The sequence below is a fragment of the Mixophyes fleayi genome, chromosome 3 (genome assembly GCF_038048845.1).
Source record: "Mixophyes fleayi isolate aMixFle1 chromosome 3, aMixFle1.hap1, whole genome shotgun sequence".
NCBI lineage: Eukaryota > Metazoa > Chordata > Amphibia > Anura > Limnodynastidae > Mixophyes > Mixophyes fleayi.
In genome coordinates, this window is record NC_134404.1 from 329,566,284 (window position 1) to 329,586,857 (window position 20,574).

The following is a 20,574-nucleotide window of genomic DNA, read 5'->3' on the forward strand; positions in this document are numbered from 1 at the left end:
GGATAGTGCAGGCCAACAATTAAATGGAGAATTTGTGCTATATAAAGCATTTCTGATTGGTTTAGCAGTGAATAACTTGGAAATTTTGAGTCAATTTGAGAAAAAAATTGAGATAAAGTTCTGTGCCACCATTCATCATTGGAAAGATATCAGGTAGTACATAGTTTATAAAGTTGATATAGAAAAGACACAGGTCTATCGAATTCAAACTTTCATACATTGAAATTGTGTTGCTCTAGAGTAGAGATGCTCAGGCTCGTTTCCTTGAGAACCAAACACACCCGAACTTAGGGGATCCGAGTACCGAGCCGAGCCGTCTCGGTACTGTTGCGCGCCCTCGGAATTGAAAACGAGGCAAAACGTCATAGTGACGTCGTCGGAATTTGGATCTCGCAAGTTTTGAATTCCTTTTAAAGATCCAACATCACGGAGAGTGGGAGAGAGGGCGGACCCCATTTATCTTTTCTGCCACTGCTGTGTGCCAATGTGTCCTAGATGTGCTAGGAACTGCCGTGTGTTTGTGTCATTGCTCTGTCGCTTACCATCCAGCCAGGTCGCTGCAGTATTTGTCCGAAAGTGTATGAAAATAATTTTGTGATCTGTGAGGTGGTCTAAATTGACTGCAAATGACTTGAAATTAGTGTTATTGAGGTTAATAATAATGTAGGAACAAAATAAGAGCAACATTATGTGATTTTAGCATATTTTAAGATTTTTTCTCAAAAATACAAAACCAAAACCAAAGAATATGAGGGTGGTTTTGCCAAAGCCAAAACCAAAACCAGTTCACGGGGGTCAGTCAGCATCTCTAATCTAGAGCAAATCCAAACAAAACTCTAGTGTGATGCGTCAATTCAGCTACACAGGGGAGAAAAAAAATACTTTCTGACCCAAAAATCTAATCAATTCCATGGATAAATCGCTCCTATTATGTTCTCTACTAATTATAGTTACAATCAACAATTAAAATAAAGTAAAGACCTGTGTCTCTTTTCAACCTTTATACCTATGTAACTTTTGGCCATATCGCAACCCACCCTGACCGCTCCTGTGAAAATCAGGACTGTGCCACAGAAAACGGGACAATGAACATGTATATTGCTTTACTGGTTATTCAGTTCCATGCTTGCAGTTGTTATTATGTAATCATGCAGCATGTATCTGATCTATATATAATGTAACCGATCAGACTGTGTATTTAATATGTGTGATTGGGATATATTTGTTGTCATGATTGCATATCTGCCTCTGATCTAGCCCTGTTCCGATGACAGATTAATGTTTGCAGGTTTACAATGTGTCATAAAAATACTCAATTATTTAACTTTTTTTTTTTCTTTGCTCTGGTGGTTACTGATTGTATGTGATTAATAGGCTCAATTAGAAGAAAACAATAACAAACATCTGTTAATTGAAGGAATCTGACACATCATTATACATCCTTAGATGTACGCTGTTATAGGCAGCGCAGTGCTAATTAAATACATTTTATGCATTGCCATGCAGCCTTAGATATGAACATTAATACAAGGCAGAGGTTAATTGTACTTCTTTTAGCAATAATGACGTTTAGGATGTAAGCAGCGCCACATGGCATGGTGGATGACTTAAACCATAATACGACGGGAACTAGATGACACATAGGGGTATATTTACTAAATTGCGGGTTTGAAAAAGTGGAGATGTTGCCTATAGCAACCAATCAGATTCTAGCTGTCATTTTGTAGAATGCACTAAATAAATGAAAGCTAGAATCTGATTGGTTGCCATAGGCAACATCTCCACCTTTTCAAACCCGCCGCTTAGTAAATCTAGCCCAAAGTCTCATCATTTAGAATTCTGAAATAGGGACATTATTGTGTGAATAAGTACAGAAAAATAAATATATGTGTGTATATCGCGCATGTATATCATGCACGTGATCATGGGCAGCACGGTGGCTAAGTGGTTAGCACTTCTGCCTCACAGCGCTGGGGTCATGAGTTCAATTCCCGACCATGGCCTTATCTGTGTGAAGTTTGTATGTTCTCCCCGTGTTTGCGTGGGTTTCCTCTGGGTGCTCCGGTTTCCTCCCACACTCCAAAAACATACAGTAGTATAATTGGCTGCTATCAAAATTGGCCCTAGTCTCTCTGTCTGTCTGTCTGTATGTGTGTTAGGGAATTTAGACTGTAAGCTCCAATGGGGCAGGGACTGATGTGAGTGAGTTCTCTGTACAGCGCTGCAGGAATCAGTGACGCTATATAAATAAATGGTGATGATGATGGTGATGATATCATTCAACTATAACCAACTATAGCATTTTTTTAAAATTGGGTCTATAAAATACATATTAACTTCTGCAATCTTCCCTTTTTTTCCTTCCCTTCCTTTTTAGAAGGTTTGAAGTGGTTTTTTTTTAATTCTATTTCCATTGGATTATTTTGAGGATGAAGTTTACCAGTTGGACTATGTCTGGAAAGAAATTTTTTTACATTAAAAAACTTGTAAAAGAGGGGTATTAGGGTGTCTTAATTTAAATAAAATTCTATTTAAACAATTTGGGTGTTACTTTATTTATTTTTCTATTTAGCTATTGAGAAACTGAATGTTCCACTGCAAGCAGAGGCAGTTGTGGGCATGCTGGTGCTTGTAGTGCAACAAACTCCATCATGCATTTACAGTCGATGGATGCCAGTGCTTGCTGGGATAAGTAGTTCCGCAATAGCAACGGAATAATATTTGCCAGTCCACTGGTCCGAATTTAATTCTAATATAATTACCTGTGCTGTTAAGCATAAGACTAGTGGTCTGTAGTAGGGAGGCCCTGCAACTCGTGTTTGGCACCTCCGCTTCATGAAGCTCCAGTCTTATCTCCCATCTGAGACAGCTTTTCCACTATTACTAGGTGACCGGTCATTGGTGCTGGTTCCCATTCTCGCTGGTTCTCCTCCTGTTTTAGTGGGAACAAGCCCATTCTGACCAGCACTGGGGCTGTTTGACTAATTTTGAGGGGGCAGATAGGGGACTGAGAAATGTAATTTTGCTAAGCTGACGCCATCTTGTTGCATTATAGCCATTTTGTTCTGTTATAGCTTAAAGACAGATTAGATGCACCTGTTTTGTAGGAGTAATTCATTATTTGCAAGGCTATGCTTATAACCTTGGACATAGCAGACAGGAGATTAGCCAACCCCTTCCCCCTGGGGAGTATTCCTGTGTGATAATGAGAGAATACACTAGTAACATCTGTGTAAAGGGAGCATGAGTGGTTAAAACCTTTTGCGTAGTTTTCTGTAATTCGTGATTTTTGCTATATAGATATGGACTTGTAACTAACAAAGCAGCGTTTATTGTACACTCAAACCATGCAGTGTATTTAATTCTCTCCAGCTGATGAGCTCATAACTGATAGACTGACACAGGTGAACAATCTGATTTAGATTCGACAGGGACACTCCCTGTTTTTTAAATTATTTACTTCTGTCAGCAGTCGCGGCGGTGCCCGCGGCCGCTGCGACCTTTCCTGTCCTGCTTGTGACGTCCCGGCCGTCTCCATGACAACCGGGCGTCACTTCCGGTTCCCAAGATCCGGTTGCCTGGGCAACAACCGGGACGCTTCAGGCTCCCTGCTGCCGCGCCCGGCCAGCTGTCAAACAGCCGGGCATGCGCGTGCAGGGCTGTATTAACCCAGCCATCCTTGGCTGATTAATTATGCTGCCGTGTATTCATTAGTGCAGCTGGGCGCACTAGATCCTATTGGCTCCACTATTATTATTAATCAGTCAGGTCCTGGGAATACTATCAGGGTTTTGCCCTGATTGGCTGTTAGCACTATTTAAGGCAGTGAGGACTGGGCCTCACTGCCGGTTATAGCATCCTGTTTTCAGTACTGTTGACTGCTACTTTGTCCCTGTGTTCGGTGTTTAACCTAAGATTGATTTCCCGTGTATGACCATTGCCTGTTCCTGGACTCTGAACCTGTGCTTCTGACCCTGACCGATTGCCTGAACCCGGATTCTGATTCTCTGCTAGTGACCCTGATCTTACGCCTGTCCCTGGATGCTGAACCTGTGCCTGTGACCCCTTGACCTTGGTTTGTTCTCGGAATACGTTGTCTACTGCCGGCCCGATTCTGGCCTGGACCCCACGCTGCTGTCTGCTGGAACACTCTATTCCTGGGTTCTCCTTAGCCCGTACACATCTCTCGACCCTCTGTTGTCTGCAGCCAAGTCTGTCCCCACCACTAGGGGCAACAGTGAACACCAGACTTCAGAGCAGAGTCCGGGTTTTGCTGTACCGGCTGGAGGGGTTCCTAACAACTTCCTAGGATTTTCTCATTTATTTTAATAGCCTATCCAAAGCCTATTGTAAAGCATGGACCATTGAAATGAATGGGAGGAGCATAGAGATTTTTAAAACAACACAAGTTAAATCCCATTTTAGCATTTTCAAATTTACCACCGTCTACTTAATTTAGGAATAAACTTGCTACTTACGAGATTAGAGAATATAGCCAAGTAATTCACAATTCCAGGATGGCGATTTGATTGCTGTCCCTATTATGTAATATCCATAGACCCAGTCACCCTAGCTCATCCTAGATTTTCAGCTCGTTAGAACCCATCGGATATCGTTACACATTTGTCATCTTCTTTTGTCCATTTCTGTTCTTTTTAACTTTGCGTAATGCTACATGAACGCTGCACATTAATCAGGAGGCAGAGAAAGCCGGGGCTGCAATGTCCGACCCATTAGACCGAGCAGCTACAGTTCTGATTACCGCCACAAAGGGAAAGTAATATAAATGGATGATGCATGAATTTCTGGGCACTGGATGATTTATGTATTTGTTACATGTATTTTCCTGCACCATGGGCATAATAGCCTGAAAAACAGTGATAAGAGAAGTCTATATTATGTAATGGTTATATTATTTTTTTTTGCACAGTTGCTAGGCAGCCGAGTACAAGCTATTGTCCTCTGTAATCAGGCATTATATCCTTGTCGCAGTGGTCACTATCCTTAAAGGGGGGGGAGGGTGTTCCATCCTCCTTTATTCTTCAACTTTTACCAATTAAGATGTCTATTTATTAATATACAGAGAAAGGGCTGATTTTCTATGGCTGATTATCGTGTCAATAGAATATTACCTCTCGCCATCATTTATTATTAAAATATCACCGAGGCAGCTGACTATGTGCTTTGCTGGGCCAGTCCAGGTATCTACGCATGTGTGACCCTGCTCGCCAGTTCATACATTGTCGAAGTCAAATAATTGGATGAAGTAAACCAAATTAATTAATATTGTTATACCGTGTGATTGCGATTAATACGCCAAGTGTTATGATGTAATCGCACGGGTTAATTTAAATTTAAATTTCATTTACATAAACACACACGTTTACATTCGCACTTACACTGGTAAATAATAGATATTTATTAAGGTTCCAATCCACATTTATTTATTAGTAAAATGTATTAGATTTGTTTATTTATGCATAGATAATACTATAGTAATGGTATTTATGGTTCAGGTGTTTTAAAAGGTAAAGAGTTTGGTCTCATATTACAGCTTATTTCACCAGCATTAACGGTGTGGACAGAGTAGTGACCGTATCTAGTGATCACAAGATATAAGCAATATGAGATTAATACGCAAAAGTACTTTGTGTGGGTCAGTTTGAACTGGTTATTCAGAGTGAAAACATGTGGACAATAGTTGGGGGAAGTTGCTCCTCATCCTTTGTAAGGATCAAATGAAATGACCTATAACCAGCAGGGAACTGGAATATCATTAACTCTGAACCAATGAAGACCTCACTAAGTGTTATCTGTAGTCTACATATAAGCATGCTGGCCATTGTTCTCTCTTTCTCTGATCCTGACTGCATGGGACCATGACTGGGTGAAGCACTTTAAGGAAAATGTAATGTATTCAGTGTTTTTATACTTTCCTGCTTTATTGTAACATATTTAATGTGTAAAAATGGCTTGCTGTAAATCCTGCTATATTTTGCAATTAAATATCTTTGTGCGTTGGAACCACAACAATCGCATTGGACAATAGTTATTTGTAAGCGACAAAATGACATTAACAACATGTACAGTGAATTGGGATTTGAGTTCGACTAATTAAAGAAAATAATATAAATAATTAAATAGGATAAATTAGATAAAAATATTTGTAAAAAAATAATTTTAAAATTATTGCCCATTAAAAAAAATGTTATTCTGAGAGGGCCATCTTTGTTAAATACTTTTGCCAATGAGACCCGGTGAATATTACAGGCTACTGCCAATAATAGCCCTGTCATTGCTAGCGTTGACGCCTTGATGTATTGGGCAAAGCCCTATCTCTATCAAAACCACGACTTTTCACAGGAGATGTGGCTATTTGCCCCTAATTTCTTAATCGTTCTACCTTCCTTCTGTGCTTTTCGTTCATGTCTTTATATAATCAGGCAAAGCTGAGTTTTGTTTCAATGGGATAAAACAGAAAGTTGCTCTCTAGATACAATTGTTTCCAAAACAGAGAGCCAATATTGCTTTGTCATATCCCAAAAAAAGGAAAATAAACAATTGTGCCTACTGTTATAAATATAATGCTGAAAAGCACAAAAATATCCCTATAAGATACAGCCATGTGTTTAGTGAAAGTTACATGATGGTAGGTACAAGCCAAAGTTCATCCCTTTAGACATAGTAAATAAGAAAAAAGCTTCTCCCATAATCACAGATATGTCTAGTTATCCTCAGTTCAGATAAGCTCCTGAAACGTCTGCATATATTTTCATGCGGTTAATATGAACCAAGCGGATGAACAAAATTATTATTAGCTCAGTTCGCAATTAAGACAACATATGGCCAAATATTGCACCAGGTGAAAAAAGAGTACAGAATTATCGAAAGATGAAAAGCGTTTATTTAGAATGACTTGTAGAAATTGGGACATATAGATAGAAGGAGTGAGGTGTCAGTGCAGACTAAGGGGTATATTTACTAAACTGCGGGTTTGAAAAAGTGGAGATGTTGCCTATAGCAACCAATCAGATTCTAGCTGTCATTTTGTAGAGTGTACTAAATAAATGATAATGAGAAACTGATTGGTTGCTATAGGCAACATCTCCACTTTTTCAAACCCGCAGTTTAGTAAATATACCCCTAGATATGTTTTTTAGATAAAAAAGTACCATTAATTTTTGTTATGAAGATGTGAATGTGTTTTTTTCCCTGCAAATAACTTGTACAAAAGCTAGGTAACAGTGAGCAACAGGCTACAGCTATGTCCTGCTAAGTGTTCGTTCTCAAGTGCTATTACTATGCGGTAACACATCTCCCAAGTGTCCCGATTTTGGCAGGACATTCATGGGCCACCCAGGGGTGGGACTTAATGGTAAGCGGGGTGGAGTTTTACCCAAATATGTCCATTTGTAGGCAGAGTTTGGGTGGATCGGGGGTATAGAACTTATTTTGTCCCGCTTTTGGGATTCTTAATGTTGAGAGGTGTGTGGTAAGTGCTGGAAAGCAGTGTTGTCATTGTCACGTGTCGTGTTCTCTTCACCAACTACATACACCGCCTGCCTAATAATAGTCGCTGAGAGGTAGTTGCAGAATAATTGCTGGACTGTGACCCTGAGTTTGTGTGTGACTCAAAGGCGGAACTAAACTAAACGCTAAGAGGCCCGGAGGTATGGGGCCCCAACAATGCAGGATCCAAGGCACATTCTCTGCTCGCAAGTCGAGGCCTCTATTGAGCCAGCACATTCGGAGGACTGTGCATGGTAAACGGAGCTCCTCGCTCTTCTTATGTGAGAGCTGAGCGGGTGGCCCCGAAATCTAGAGTGACTGCGCTGGGCTCATCTGCAAATTTTCCTACAGGGTCCAGGGATGCTTTGTTCCACCCCAGAAGTGACTTCTGCTTCCCCACTGTTTACCTCAAGAAATGGTCACCCCACTAACCTGCTCGTTACACCAGTGACAGAAATGAATGAACCAACAATAAACCAATAATAAAGACAAAGAGAAGAAACGCACCATTGAAGATGTGATCGGCCAATTTCCAGAGCTGCTGGATTTTCTGTTCTCTGCAATGTACAATTACAATTGAAAGCATGTTATTTATACAAGTTACATGTATACATATGTGTATATATAATACTTACACAACATATTTTATGCTGCACTCTCCAGTCTGGTTTCTGGGCCCCCAATTTGACAGATTTGCAATTATTTGCGGCTGTCTATAGGAGAACTGAGAGGTTTATTAATAATACAGGAAGTTGTCATATCTTGACTTCCTGTATTTTGAGTAGACCATATCACTCAGCTTCCTATTGACACTATGGGCTACAGATAATTAAAATGCGTTATGCCAAATTAGGATCAGACCAGATCTTAGTGTGATCATAAACCTCCCAACATTTACTAAAGCAGAATCAAGACAAGAAAGGTCTTGTCCACATCCACATAAACTGCACCCATGGTTCACCCAACAAGACCAATATTCTGGCCAAGTGCAACGCACTATCCACAACCCTTTCAGGGTTCGAGAATCAGTCCTGCAAGAATTGGGACCACAAAAAATTTGACTATTGGGAGGTATATGATCATCCAGACTACCACATGGACTCTTGGTAAGTATTTATCTATGTATGTCTGTGTATATATAACAATATTAACATTTAAAGGGCTGAAGAATTTTGGGGCACTGTAGATTGAGGGGATTACGATACAAAATAATGACATACAATACATAAAACGGAAGGAAAAGATGACTTTGCCCAACAAATTTGCAATCTAAGAGGTGTGAGATATACTTGAGATACATAAGGCAATAGAATAGTATTTGTAGCTGGTGGTGTTGATGTTCATGGATACAGAATTGTGGTAGTTAATGGCTGTGGGCAGTTGTCAGTGCGACTACCTCTTTCTTTTATCCTGTGACATCTCCACCATCTCCTTGGGTGATTTCAACATCCCAGTGATGGTCCACATTCTATTTGTACCTCCAAAATACTCTCTATAACTTCCTCTCTAAGCCTCTCCCAGTGGACTGACTCTTCTACTCACTGTGATGGCCACTACCTTCATCTTGTTTTCTCCAGACATTGTTTTATTTCTGATTTCTTAAAGACTCCGTTCCCATTCTCAAATCATCACTTGATTACCAGTAAGCTCTTCCCCACCACTTAACTATTAGTTCACTAACTCAACCAAGTATCCACATACCTGGGGAAATTTCAGTTCTATGAATTTTCAACAACTTTTCACCTGTCTGCAACAATTTCTCACCCAATGTCTACATGCTCTAGCAAGACCAACTTTAATCTCACCCTAGCAACATCCCTTAGTGGATCCAACTACGCTATCTTCTCAGTGTTGACCATGAATCTTAGCCGTAGCTCACTAGAACATGCTGCCCTCAAAACCTCTCACGCAAAGTAGAAAGACATTGATGAAAGTCTTGTACTTCCTCAAATATACTGCTATCTATCACTCCAATCAAAGAACCAAATAAATAATATATCTTCTCTGCTCAGACTTCTAACTCCAGATGCCCTTTGAATGTATTTAATTTTCATGTCAACCATCTCACACCAACCCCAAGATATGATATTAAACGATATCCATTTACCAGAGCAGCAACTTGCTCAATTCTTTCCCAGCACCCTCTGGCACTTTCTCTTCCTTTGATCCCACAAATGAAGTTGAAGTATCTACTCTCTTCTCCTCCCACTTTACTACCGGACCAATTGACCACTTCACAAATCAGTCGATCACAGTCTCCTGTGCTCATCTCAGCTATAAATAAATATCTGTAATCTCTCCGCTGGTATCAATCCATCATTATTCAAGCACCCAGTTATTATTCTGAAAATAAAAAAACTAATTTGGACCCAAAACTTCTCTGATTTTAATGTCCCATCTCTCAACTCCCATACCTCCCCAAGCTTTCTGAGTAGATTGACTACATTTGCCTCTCATGTTTTATTTCTAGCACTGAACTATTGCTGTGCTCTGTTCCTGCATCGGCTGTCTCTGGTTCCACTCGCTGCTGTCTAGCACTGACCTATTGCTGTGCTCTGTTCCTGCATCGACTGTCTCTGGTTCCACTCGCTGCTGTCTAGCACTGACCTATTGCTGTGCTCTGTTCCTGCATCGACTGTCTCTGGTTCAACTCGCTGCTGTCTAGCACTGAACTCTTGCTGCGCTCTGTTCCTGCATTGGATATGTCTGGTTCCACCCGCTGCTATCTACCACTGACCTATTGCTGTGCTCTGTTCCTGCATCGACTGTCTCTGGTTCCACTCGCTGCTATCTAGCACTGAACTCTTGCTGTGCTCTATTCCTGCATTGGATATGTCTGGTTCCACCCCCTGTTATCTAGCATTGACCTATTGCTGTGCTCTGATCCTGCATCGACTGTCTCTGGTTCCACCCGCTGCCATCTAGCACTGACCTATTGCTGTGCTCTGATCCTGCACTGGCTGTCTTTGGTTCCACTCGCTGCTATCTAGCACTGAACTATCGCTGTGCTCTGATCCTGCATTGGCTGTCTCTGGTTCCACTCGCTGCTATCTAGCACTGTACTCTTGCTGTGCTCTGATCCTGCATCGGCTGTCTCTGGTTCCACTCGCTGCTATCTAGCACTGTACTCTTGCTGTGCTCTGATCCTGCATCGACTGTCTCTGGTTCTACCTGCTGCCATCTAGCACTGACCTATTGCTGTGCTCTGATCCTGCACCGGCTGTCTCTGGTTCCACCGGCTGCCATCTAGCACTGAACTATTGCTGTGCTCTGTTCCTGCATCGACTGTCTCTGGTTCCACTCGCTGCTATCTAGCACTGAACTCTTGCTGTGCTCTATTCCTGCATTGGATATGTCTGGTTCCACCCCCTGTTATCTAGCATTGACCTATTGCTGTGCTCTGATCCTGCATCGACTGTCTCTGGTTCCACCCGCTGCCATCTAGCACTGACCTATTGCTGTGCTCTGATCCTGCACTGGCTGTCTTTGGTTCCACTCGCTGCTATCTAGCACTGAACTATCGTTGTGCTCTGATCCTGCATTGGCTGTCTCTGGTTCCACTCGCTGCTATCTAGCACTGTACTCTTGCTGTGCTCTGATCCTGCATCGGCTGTCTCTGGTTCTACCTGCTGCCATCTAGCACTGACCTATTGCTGTGCTCTGATCCTGCACCGGCTGTCTCTGGTTCCACCGGCTGCAATCTAGCACTGACCTATTGCTGTGCTCTGTTCCTGCATCGGCTGTCTCTGGTTCTACCTGCTGTCATCTAGCACTGACCTATTGCTGTGCTCTGTTCCTGCATCGGCTGTCTCTGGTTCCACTCGCTGCTATCTAGCACTGTACTCTTCCTGTGCTCTGTTCTTGCATCAGCTGTCTCTGGTTCCACTTTCTGCTATCTAGAGCTGTACTACTAAGTGTACTCCGTTCCTGCATCTGCTGTGCCTGGTTATCTACACCTGTTGAACTTTAAGGATCTATGGTATTAAGGAGACACAAGTACATGACCAGTCTTCAATCCGTGGTTGTTTCTCTGCATCCTATTACAGTGTTGTCGCTGTCTTTGTGTTTACTGTTCTGGTTTCTTCAGTCCAGCTTACTTCGGGTGTCAATGGTGAACCTCTTCCAGCCTGTCTACTTCGTTGACAGCATTTACTGATCCAATTGTGGCTACATCTTCCTGCAAGTAATGGTGATGAGTTTCTTTGCAGCTTGTCCATTTCATGGACAGTGATTTGTTATTCAGGTGATGGATATATTTTATTGCAAGTAACGGTGCTGTGACTCCCAGCAGTCTTTGAGATTCCATCTGCAGTGGGACTTATGATCCCCATTCAGAGGGTCTATGAGTTCATTCTGTTTGATTCAGTATTAACAGAAAGTTATGCGTTGACCAGCATGCACTTTATGTGCTGCTAAATACTGATGTTCTTTGAATTATCTGCAGCTTATCAAGAATATGATCTGTGTAAATATACACAGGTCATGAAAGGAGAATTGCAGATGACCCACTTTTCAATTTAAAGACTGAACGTTTATCATTTTAAACCTGTGTCAGAGGTAGAGGTTATCAGCAACTGGGGTCTAATCCTGCTGGAGTTCACACATCTCATCATCATCATCACCATTTATTTCTATAGCGCCACTGATTCCACAGCGCTGATTCACATCTGTCCCTGCCCCTTTGGAGCTTACAGTCTAAATTCCCTAACACACACACACACACACACACTTTGATAGCAGCCAATTAACCTACCAGTATGTTTTTGGAGTGTGGGAGGAAACCGGAGCACCCGGAGGAAACCCACGCAAACACGGGAAGAACATACAAACTCCACACAGATAAGGCCATGGTCGGGAATTGAACTCGTGAGGCAGAAGTGTTAACCACTAAGTCACCGTGCTGCCACATCTGAGATATGTTGGCTCTGTACAAATCTATGAAGATCAAATTATATGGCATCTTGTCTCTGGAGAACGTAATATCAAGAAAGTTCCAAGAACCAGAAAGAAATAAAAGTAAATAATTGATGCTGCTTGGAAATAATGTCATATACATAGACAAGATCAGCTCTGGAAATATAGACACAAAACTCAGCTGCTCTGCAGGAAACTGGAACAAAAAACCACTAAATAAATAGATTTCACCATCTCCCCAACAGGTACTTATATTAATAAACTGTTGTTTTCTAGCACTGTCACACTGTCTTATTATCACATTTGTATTATGACCGTCAAGGAGATCAACCAGTATGTAAAAAGTCATAAGGATATTATAATTTCAGCAAGCAGAAGCCACATGATCAGAGCAGAGATCACACTTCGGTCTGTTAATTAGTTTCTTTTACCTCTGCAAAGTTAGAAATTGGTGTAGTTTGTATACAGCAATAGTCTACATTTAGCATTATATTCTAAGTAAATGGGTTAGCCTTGTTTTCAAATGTCTCATAAGTTCACCTTCTCAATCACCTTATTTAAAAGAGGTATTACTAACATTTGAAAGTGAAAGTTGTGAGGAGATTGTCTGAGCTACATGAGACACTGTTTCCAGATGCAGATGTCCAATCTATATAGGACAAGCATAGGCAAACCAAAGGGGGAGGGGGGAGGGGGTTTCTTAGTGCCTGGAAACCCCCTCCAAGCCTGGGGCACTGTATAATTGAGGTGGCTGGACCCTGCTCCAGCTTCACACAGCTCTGCTTGAAAAGGGAGAGCTGTGTGCACCTAACAGTAGTGCACGCAGCATTGCCCATGTATATTATGGGGATAGGAAGAGTTGGAGAGCAGCCAAGCACTGTCTAATATTATAGCCACGCCCCCATGCATGCTGGTCACGCCCACTGGTGGTGTGACTTGGAAATTCCCCTCTACAAATCCTGCGTTTCCCCTGACCAGCCCCACCCCAGACTTGCTCTCTCCCTGCAATCCGTACCGGTGGCTCCTGAAGAAGCCTGGATAAAAAATGTAATGATGGAGAATGCAATAGATTGTAAGCTTGCGAGCAGGGCCCTCTTACCTCTCTGTCTGTTTATATTACCCAGTATTGCTTTATTACTGTTGGTTTCCAATTGTAAAGTGCTCCGGAATCTGCTGGCGCTATATAAATAAATGTTGATGATAATGATGATTGCAAGCTGCAGGGTGATATTCAACATTAGACAGAAGTCGCTGGATTCCGAGCAGTCGCTACATTCACCTCACACCTCACCTTACACAGATTTCATCATTTCCTCACTAGTATGGAATTTGTAGACTTTCCCTGACTTTCACTTAACCACATGAGGGGGGTAAGGAGTTTGCTCTCAGCTGCATAGCTGTTGCCAAGTGTAATGTCAAACTTTACAAGTCCTTGTGAGACAATATTTGCAATATGTTTGTAAATGTTATATTATATTATATTATTCAGACTGGAGATACTTGTATGACAAGTGCGGCCATAAGCAAAACGTCCTTAAACGCAGGTGACAGGGTAAACGTCTGGCGCTTACCCATTCGGGGTTAAGTTCACTGCAGATCCCAGCCAATATTAATCCCATGGTAGTGTTTTCAGAGACAGTATATAACCCCCCTAGCTGGGGTCTCTTTCTCTGCCCGAAACCCCTCCCTTCCTCATTTGCTTTTAATGTGTGCATTTTTATGTTTAACCAAATATTTTTCCCCTCTGTACAGAGCAGGCACAGCTATGGCAAGAAGGCATTTGTGAGTCAGCGACCAATTCATAGGGTGCTACCGCTGATTGGCCGCAGGTCACTGCCCTCTTCGAATTACTTTGGCCCTTGGTCCCTTTATGAGGGGGTCCCCTTGGCCTGGTTTGTGTGCGCACGTCATTGTGAGTCCGGAGGAGCCCGTAGTCACTCTGACGCCAGATGTAGCACCGGCCAATCGTAAAGGACCAGTGGTTAGTGTCAGATGACCATACACTGGTTATTGCTATTGGTTGTGCTGACTCGCAATTTGCCTTCATCATCACCATTTATCATTAATAAATTGTGACCTTTTAATTTGCCAACAATTCTGGTGTTGTGTCTTTATTTTAGTATAAGTTACTTAGGACAAAAAGTTGTGTTTGGGGTTTGTAGCCGTAAAAAGTGACACATCTTCAATCTGCAGTTTATTTTAAGTTTACTGGTCCTTTAAACCAGCTTAAATACAGCTGTTTAAGACAAAGTGATAATACAACTTCATATTTGTGCGCAACAAGTTATTTTAGAATACACTTTAGTGTACAAGCTCGTTCTGCACTGATAAAGTAGCAACAGGGGCTGCAATATATTGAAGTGGTTTCTGTGCAAGGAGGTAAGGACACAATTTATGTATTACAACGTTGAGGTAACATTTGCATTTTCCAGCAAATCTAAAAAAAAAATTAATTTATTGCTGGGTGAAAGTTGTGAATCTCGTTGTACTGTCAATGTGAGTCACCAGGAATTCCAAGTTACATGCAAATGTTATTCCTGGACGGGAGGGGAAATTGACTATTTTTCAAATGCTAATCACTTAAACTGGGGTTGCAACAAACTAGTCTCTGTTATCAAGAGAATTTAGAAAATATAAAACTCATTGACTTTACAGCAGATTCATTCTAAAACTTTAAGGGTAAACCAACATATTATTTTGGCCAACTGTGCTACAACTTTTCTGAAGAACTGACTCTTTAGAGTACCTGAAATTGTCTGTTGAAAACTTAGAAACACATAGTTCTCGCCTTTTCACAGAAAGCTTGTGATTAGCAGAGCTTCCAAGGCAACATCTGTTACCATACAGATAAAGACAACAGATACAGACAGATACAGTCCAGTGCTGTTTTCATGGTTACAGATGTTGCTCAGTTACTCACAACATGACCTGTTACTAGAGATGCTCAGGCTGGGTTCCCCGAGAACCGAACCCACCCGAACTTAGCAGATCCGAGTACTGAGCGAGCTCGGTACTTTCGCCGAGCTGGCTCGGTACTTTTGCGCGCACTCAGAATTGAAAACAAGCAAAACGTCATTGTTACGCCGTCGGATCTCGCGAGTTTTGGATTCTATAAGTACCGCCCTCCATGGTGATTCAGCACCATTTCACATGGGCAGCGTCATAGCTAGAAAAGAAAGAGGAGGGGTAGCAGTGTTCTTCAAAGTCTCCAGTGACATTCTACTGAGATATAGCTCACACAGAAACAGGAGAGCTCCATTGCTAATTGTCATTGCTGAAATAGAAAAAATAGGGCTGGAGGTCTTGTTCTGAATATGCAGTCAAATTGTACTGTGTTATATAGCTAACACACAAACAGGACAGCTCCATTGCTCCATTGCTAATTGTCATTGCTGAAATAGAAATAATAGAGCTGGCAGGCTTGTTCTAAATCTGCAGTCACATTTTACTGTGTTATCAAAATGGATTCACAGCAATACACAGAAGACCAGGAGCACCAAGCAGCTGCTGGCACTAGTCATGATGATAGTAATCCCTTTACGTCATCTGCTAAAAACTATGTTAAAGTACATAGTGTTTTTAAGTCAGGGAAACAAAAATGTAAAAAAACACCTTTTACCTTGGTAAAGAAAAAAAACTTGTAATCCAGGCAAAGTTATCTGCAGAAAAAAAATAAAATTGCCAACATGCCAATCTACACATGCAGTGGCAAGGAAAGAATGAGGCCTTCACCTTTCTCTATAAGTGCTAGTTCTGCAACTGTCACTGAGGTATCTTCTTGTAAGGTCAGTCATGACCAAGCAAGACCTTGTCATTCTGACTACAAAAGTGGTGTCCAAATACTTTTATGTGTAAAAGCCGAGCTGGAAGAAAACAGTGAGGCATTAGAGGAAAATGTATGTTCAGATTCAGAAATGACACAAATCCCTGAGGAGTATCTATCCATGAGTGCTATGTGTAATCCTGCCTGTCTGATAGTGTACCCATAAAGAAAGCCCCTTTCAGCATTTTTTGCAGATGTGTGCATGTACAGCCCAAATGTAGCTGGTGATACACAAATTGAGGATGCCACTTTGGAGTTGCAACAGGATGAGGGGGATATTTGTGTAGCTGACGAGGGCGCTAATGAGGATGTTGATGAGGATGATGTTGTTTGTGGCAAGCTGTTGGGAAAATTGGAAACTTATGCTAAAAAAATAATAACAAGCAGTCCAGCATCAGCTAGGTCTCTTCTCTCAGCTAGATCCCGACACCTGCAATCTACACCCACAACACATTCCTCATCAATATCCTGAGTAGCGATCGGAGCTTGTCCTGCATCCAAGTTGCTAAGACTAGATGTCTCCTTCACTATCCTGGATTCCTCAGAAGAATCCTTGAGCGTTAGTCCCACTGCTGCTGCTGCTGCTGCTGGGGGTGAATCTTCATCCCAGAAGCAGACCAAGAAGCAGACTACTAGTAGTTTACAACAATTGACTGTTAAACAATCCTTTGCAAAAGGAAGCAAGTATGAAAGCTGTCACCCAGTCGCAAAGCGGATCACAGACGCCATGGTGACTATGCTAGTATTAGATCTGCGTCCAATATATACTATTAATGGAGCTGGTTTTAGACAATTACTTGAGGTCTTGTGTCCCCGTTACCAAATTCCATCACGACACCATTTCACTAGAAAAGCTATTTCTCACCTCTACCAGAAGGTTCGTAAAAATGTAATTATTGGGCTACAAAACACCACAGGATATTCACACCCTTTGAATATCCTGTGGTGTTTCAAGTTTCACGTGGTGCATTATTCTTTGCATTACAATATTATGGATTGTTCCCGAGCTGAGATCCAGAGTTACAGTTCTCAAAGAGGATCCACTTGATTCTAGATCATACATCTTTACCTGACGGTACGCATATATATACACATTCTGTCCTTTATTATCCTGATATTACACTATGAGGCGCCCTACCTGTGCTTTGTTCTAGTAACATATATATATATATATATATATATATATATATATATTTATTTATTTACACTGTGAGGCACAGTGTACAAACAAGTACATACATACATAAATAATTTACGCTATAAATTTTTCTATACCTAGGTGGAACATAGTTTATTTGGGAGAGAAATAGTGTAGAATCAAAACAGAAGATTCTTACTGATTGTGGAGTGTGGCTGAAGTTTTCCAGAGGCAAATAAATATCTTCCTGTGACCTATTTGATTATGACATAAAAGTAAAAAATAATAATGTTAATTTTATTACATAACATTAATGTTATTACATAAAGTATTAACATTAGAGATATTGGAGATATATTTCTTGAGAATGAGGTTAGCCCTATTTCTCCTTTCTGATTGTCTAATTACAAGAACAAATGTATTTATAATAATGTTTGCTTTGTACAGTTTCTTCTGAAGATGCTATCTGAGTCCAAGCAGCACAACGCCATCATGTCATTAATTTAAGCTTTTCTGGGGTCCATGTTCCTCCCTACAGAGGAATAATAAAAATCACGAATAGTAAAGTCCTTCACTGCAGGATAAGGACTTTCTAAGGCAGTGGTTCCCAAACTGTGTGCCATGGCTCTCACAGGGGTGCCGCGGCCGGGCCGGTGGTAAGCAAGGCGGGGGACAGCTTGATAATTATTTTGGCTTAGAGGTGCCTTGAAAACATTATGTAGACCCTAGGGGTGCCTCAACCTGAGAATGCTTGGGATCCACTGGCCTATGGGTCTATGACTTTACTTGTCCTAAATCATGCAGAAATGGCTATTTCCGCATCATAAAAGCAAATATTAGTATCGGGGCTATTTAACAATAGGCTAAATCAGCAGATATATCCAACTTAAACTATACTAATGCTCAATACTACTGTCCCTATAATTCTCTATGGGGACTGCAAACTGGAGTCAATTTACCAAGCTTCGAAAGCTTCTTGCTTCTGAGCTTGTAGTCGGCTGCTAACACCACGTGGAGTCTATGGGCACTGTACTGCAAATCAGATGGGTAAGGAGTCTTGTCAGATCACCCCCCTGTCAAGTCATTGGGCATGTGTAATTAGGTCAGTTGGAAGACAGAATGAGAAAGCTTTCGCTATCTCATTGGCATTGTCTTCACCGGGATACCCTCTTACAGGTGGGGCTGTCACAGCATTATTAGAATCCGAAAAAATGCATCTCTTATCACTGTGATCAGTGGTGATAAAAGATGCTACTTTATGGCCCAAAAATGTGGCCCTACAAAAGTAGGCCCCTTAGTTGCCAACATTGAGAAAAATCTTTTTGCTGGATAACTGATTGAGATTTAAGTTTCCTCATGATGGGCCTGATTCATTAAGGATCTTAACTTAAGAAACTTCTTATTTCAGTCTCCTGGACAAAACCATGTTACAATGCAAGGGGTGTAAATTAGTATTCTGTTTTGCACATAAGTTAAATACTGACTGTTTTTTCATGTAGCACACAAATACTTGATAGCTTATTTGTAAACTGAAATTTAAAGTTGATATTTGTGTGCTACATGAATAAACAGTCAGTATTTAACTTATGTGCAAAACAGAAACCTAATTTGCACCCCTTGCATTGTAACGGTGTTCTTAAGTTGACTTATGTAAAATTGTAATTAATAACATTAACAAATACATATGTAAAGGATTCAAAACTTTATCAGAACTAAAAATATTGTAGATAAAGCTTGTAAACGCAGTGTCAGATATCTCACGTTCTGTCAGATATATTTGTGAATGTTATTAGCAGCTATTTTATATGAAGCATTATTGCCTACTCCCTGAGTGTTTGGGAGATTCCTAGATGAGGGCCAGACTTTCCGAGTGTAGGTGATTCTCCCGAAAAAAGCGCTAACCTGCCTGCAAATCTGGTCATCAAGCTCCGCCCCATTCAGTGAGCACCAAGTGGGCGGGGGCCGATGACGTACCTAGTGTCATTATAAAGTAGGCATAGATATATTTGGGTCACTCCCACACTTCACCTGTGCAGTTGTGTGAGATGGCTCCTGTGAGGTTTGTCGACTTTTGACGATAAGGCCTTAGTTATGTTCTTCTTTGTGGGAGCCGTGTAATATCTGTACTTTGAGAGATAGGAATGAGCAGGTTTCTTCAACAGTCTTGGCTTGAAAGGCATCTTGAAACTTGTAAAGCTTGCAGCGTGTTTATCCAGCACATCTCCGCTGTATGTTTGTCTTTGCGGATCCTTATACGTTTTTTTTCTGGGCAGTCCATGACTGAGAGAAATTCTGCCGGTCTGTGGCCGGGAAGGTGCCATTTTCATGTCACCGTAGCAACGGCTTCCATATTCAATACTGCGCATGACATCTCTTGCTATCAGGATTGGGGAGTGCGCCCGAGATGTTGTCTTTTGTATGTCTGAAAGTTTCTCTGTTTTAGCCACTGGGATTTCTCTGTGACCGTAGTGTTCCTGCAAAATATTCATGTTGAAAGACTTAACACATGTTACATTCACACAACGTCACAGATTGAAAGCAGCCATTTTGTGAGCTGAGCCAATAGTTTAGAAAATGCAACCTACCATCTCGTTAGCTGAGGCAGCGAATTTGTGATCCATACCAATAATCTATTTTGTGGGCATGTGGGGATTTTAAGTGTATTGTTTTGCCAGCAAACACTGGCTGCATTGAAAGCTATGATAGGTCAGGAGAGCTCCACATTATAGGCATCATGTCACTTAGGTAGGTCACAGCAAATGAAGAAGGATGTTTTTTTTTTATTGATTTGGTTAAAAAAAAACAATGAACAATTCTGTGGAGCTCTATTCATTTAAATGGACCCATTCATTTCAATTTCTACATGCAATGCACAACCCCATTGAAAATGAATGGGCCACTGAAATGAATGTACCATTGAAATTACCATACTATTGAAATTAATGGTAAGATCACTTTATTAAAATTGCTCCCGATTTCGATCAAAATCATCACAGTTCATTTGTCACAATTTATTTATTATTTTGTGATTTTGATTGATTTAAAACTGAAGAACCCTTTCCCCCTATATCTGTAGTATTAGTATAATATTTTGAAGAGATCAAAATTATTTGCTAATGCTCTCGTTTGTGCCGATTACTAGAAAATGGTTTCAGTGTACTTTATATTTCACTATAACGGCAAACATCTT

The 20,574-nt window shown here is 41.1% G+C and overlaps 1 protein-coding gene across 2 annotated transcripts in view; it reads right to left on the minus strand.

The window, feature by feature from the left end:
* The window catches only part of LOC142143040 (spermatogenesis-associated protein 7-like), a 103,991-nt gene that overhangs the window by 27,084 nt on the left and 56,333 nt on the right, over nt 1–20,574 (minus strand). Inside the window, exons 4-6 of one of the 2 annotated variants that reach the window (XM_075200758.1) lie at nt 19,413–19,858; nt 17,584–17,638; nt 8,017–8,066 (exon numbers count right to left, since the gene is read on the minus strand). In XM_075200758.1, the coding sequence (XP_075056859.1) occupies nt 8,017–8,066; nt 17,584–17,638; nt 19,413–19,858 (551 nt within the window). The remainder of the gene's footprint in view (nt 1–8,016; nt 8,067–17,583; nt 17,639–19,412; nt 19,859–20,574) is intronic. The other variant, XM_075200759.1, reaches the window with a different exon arrangement.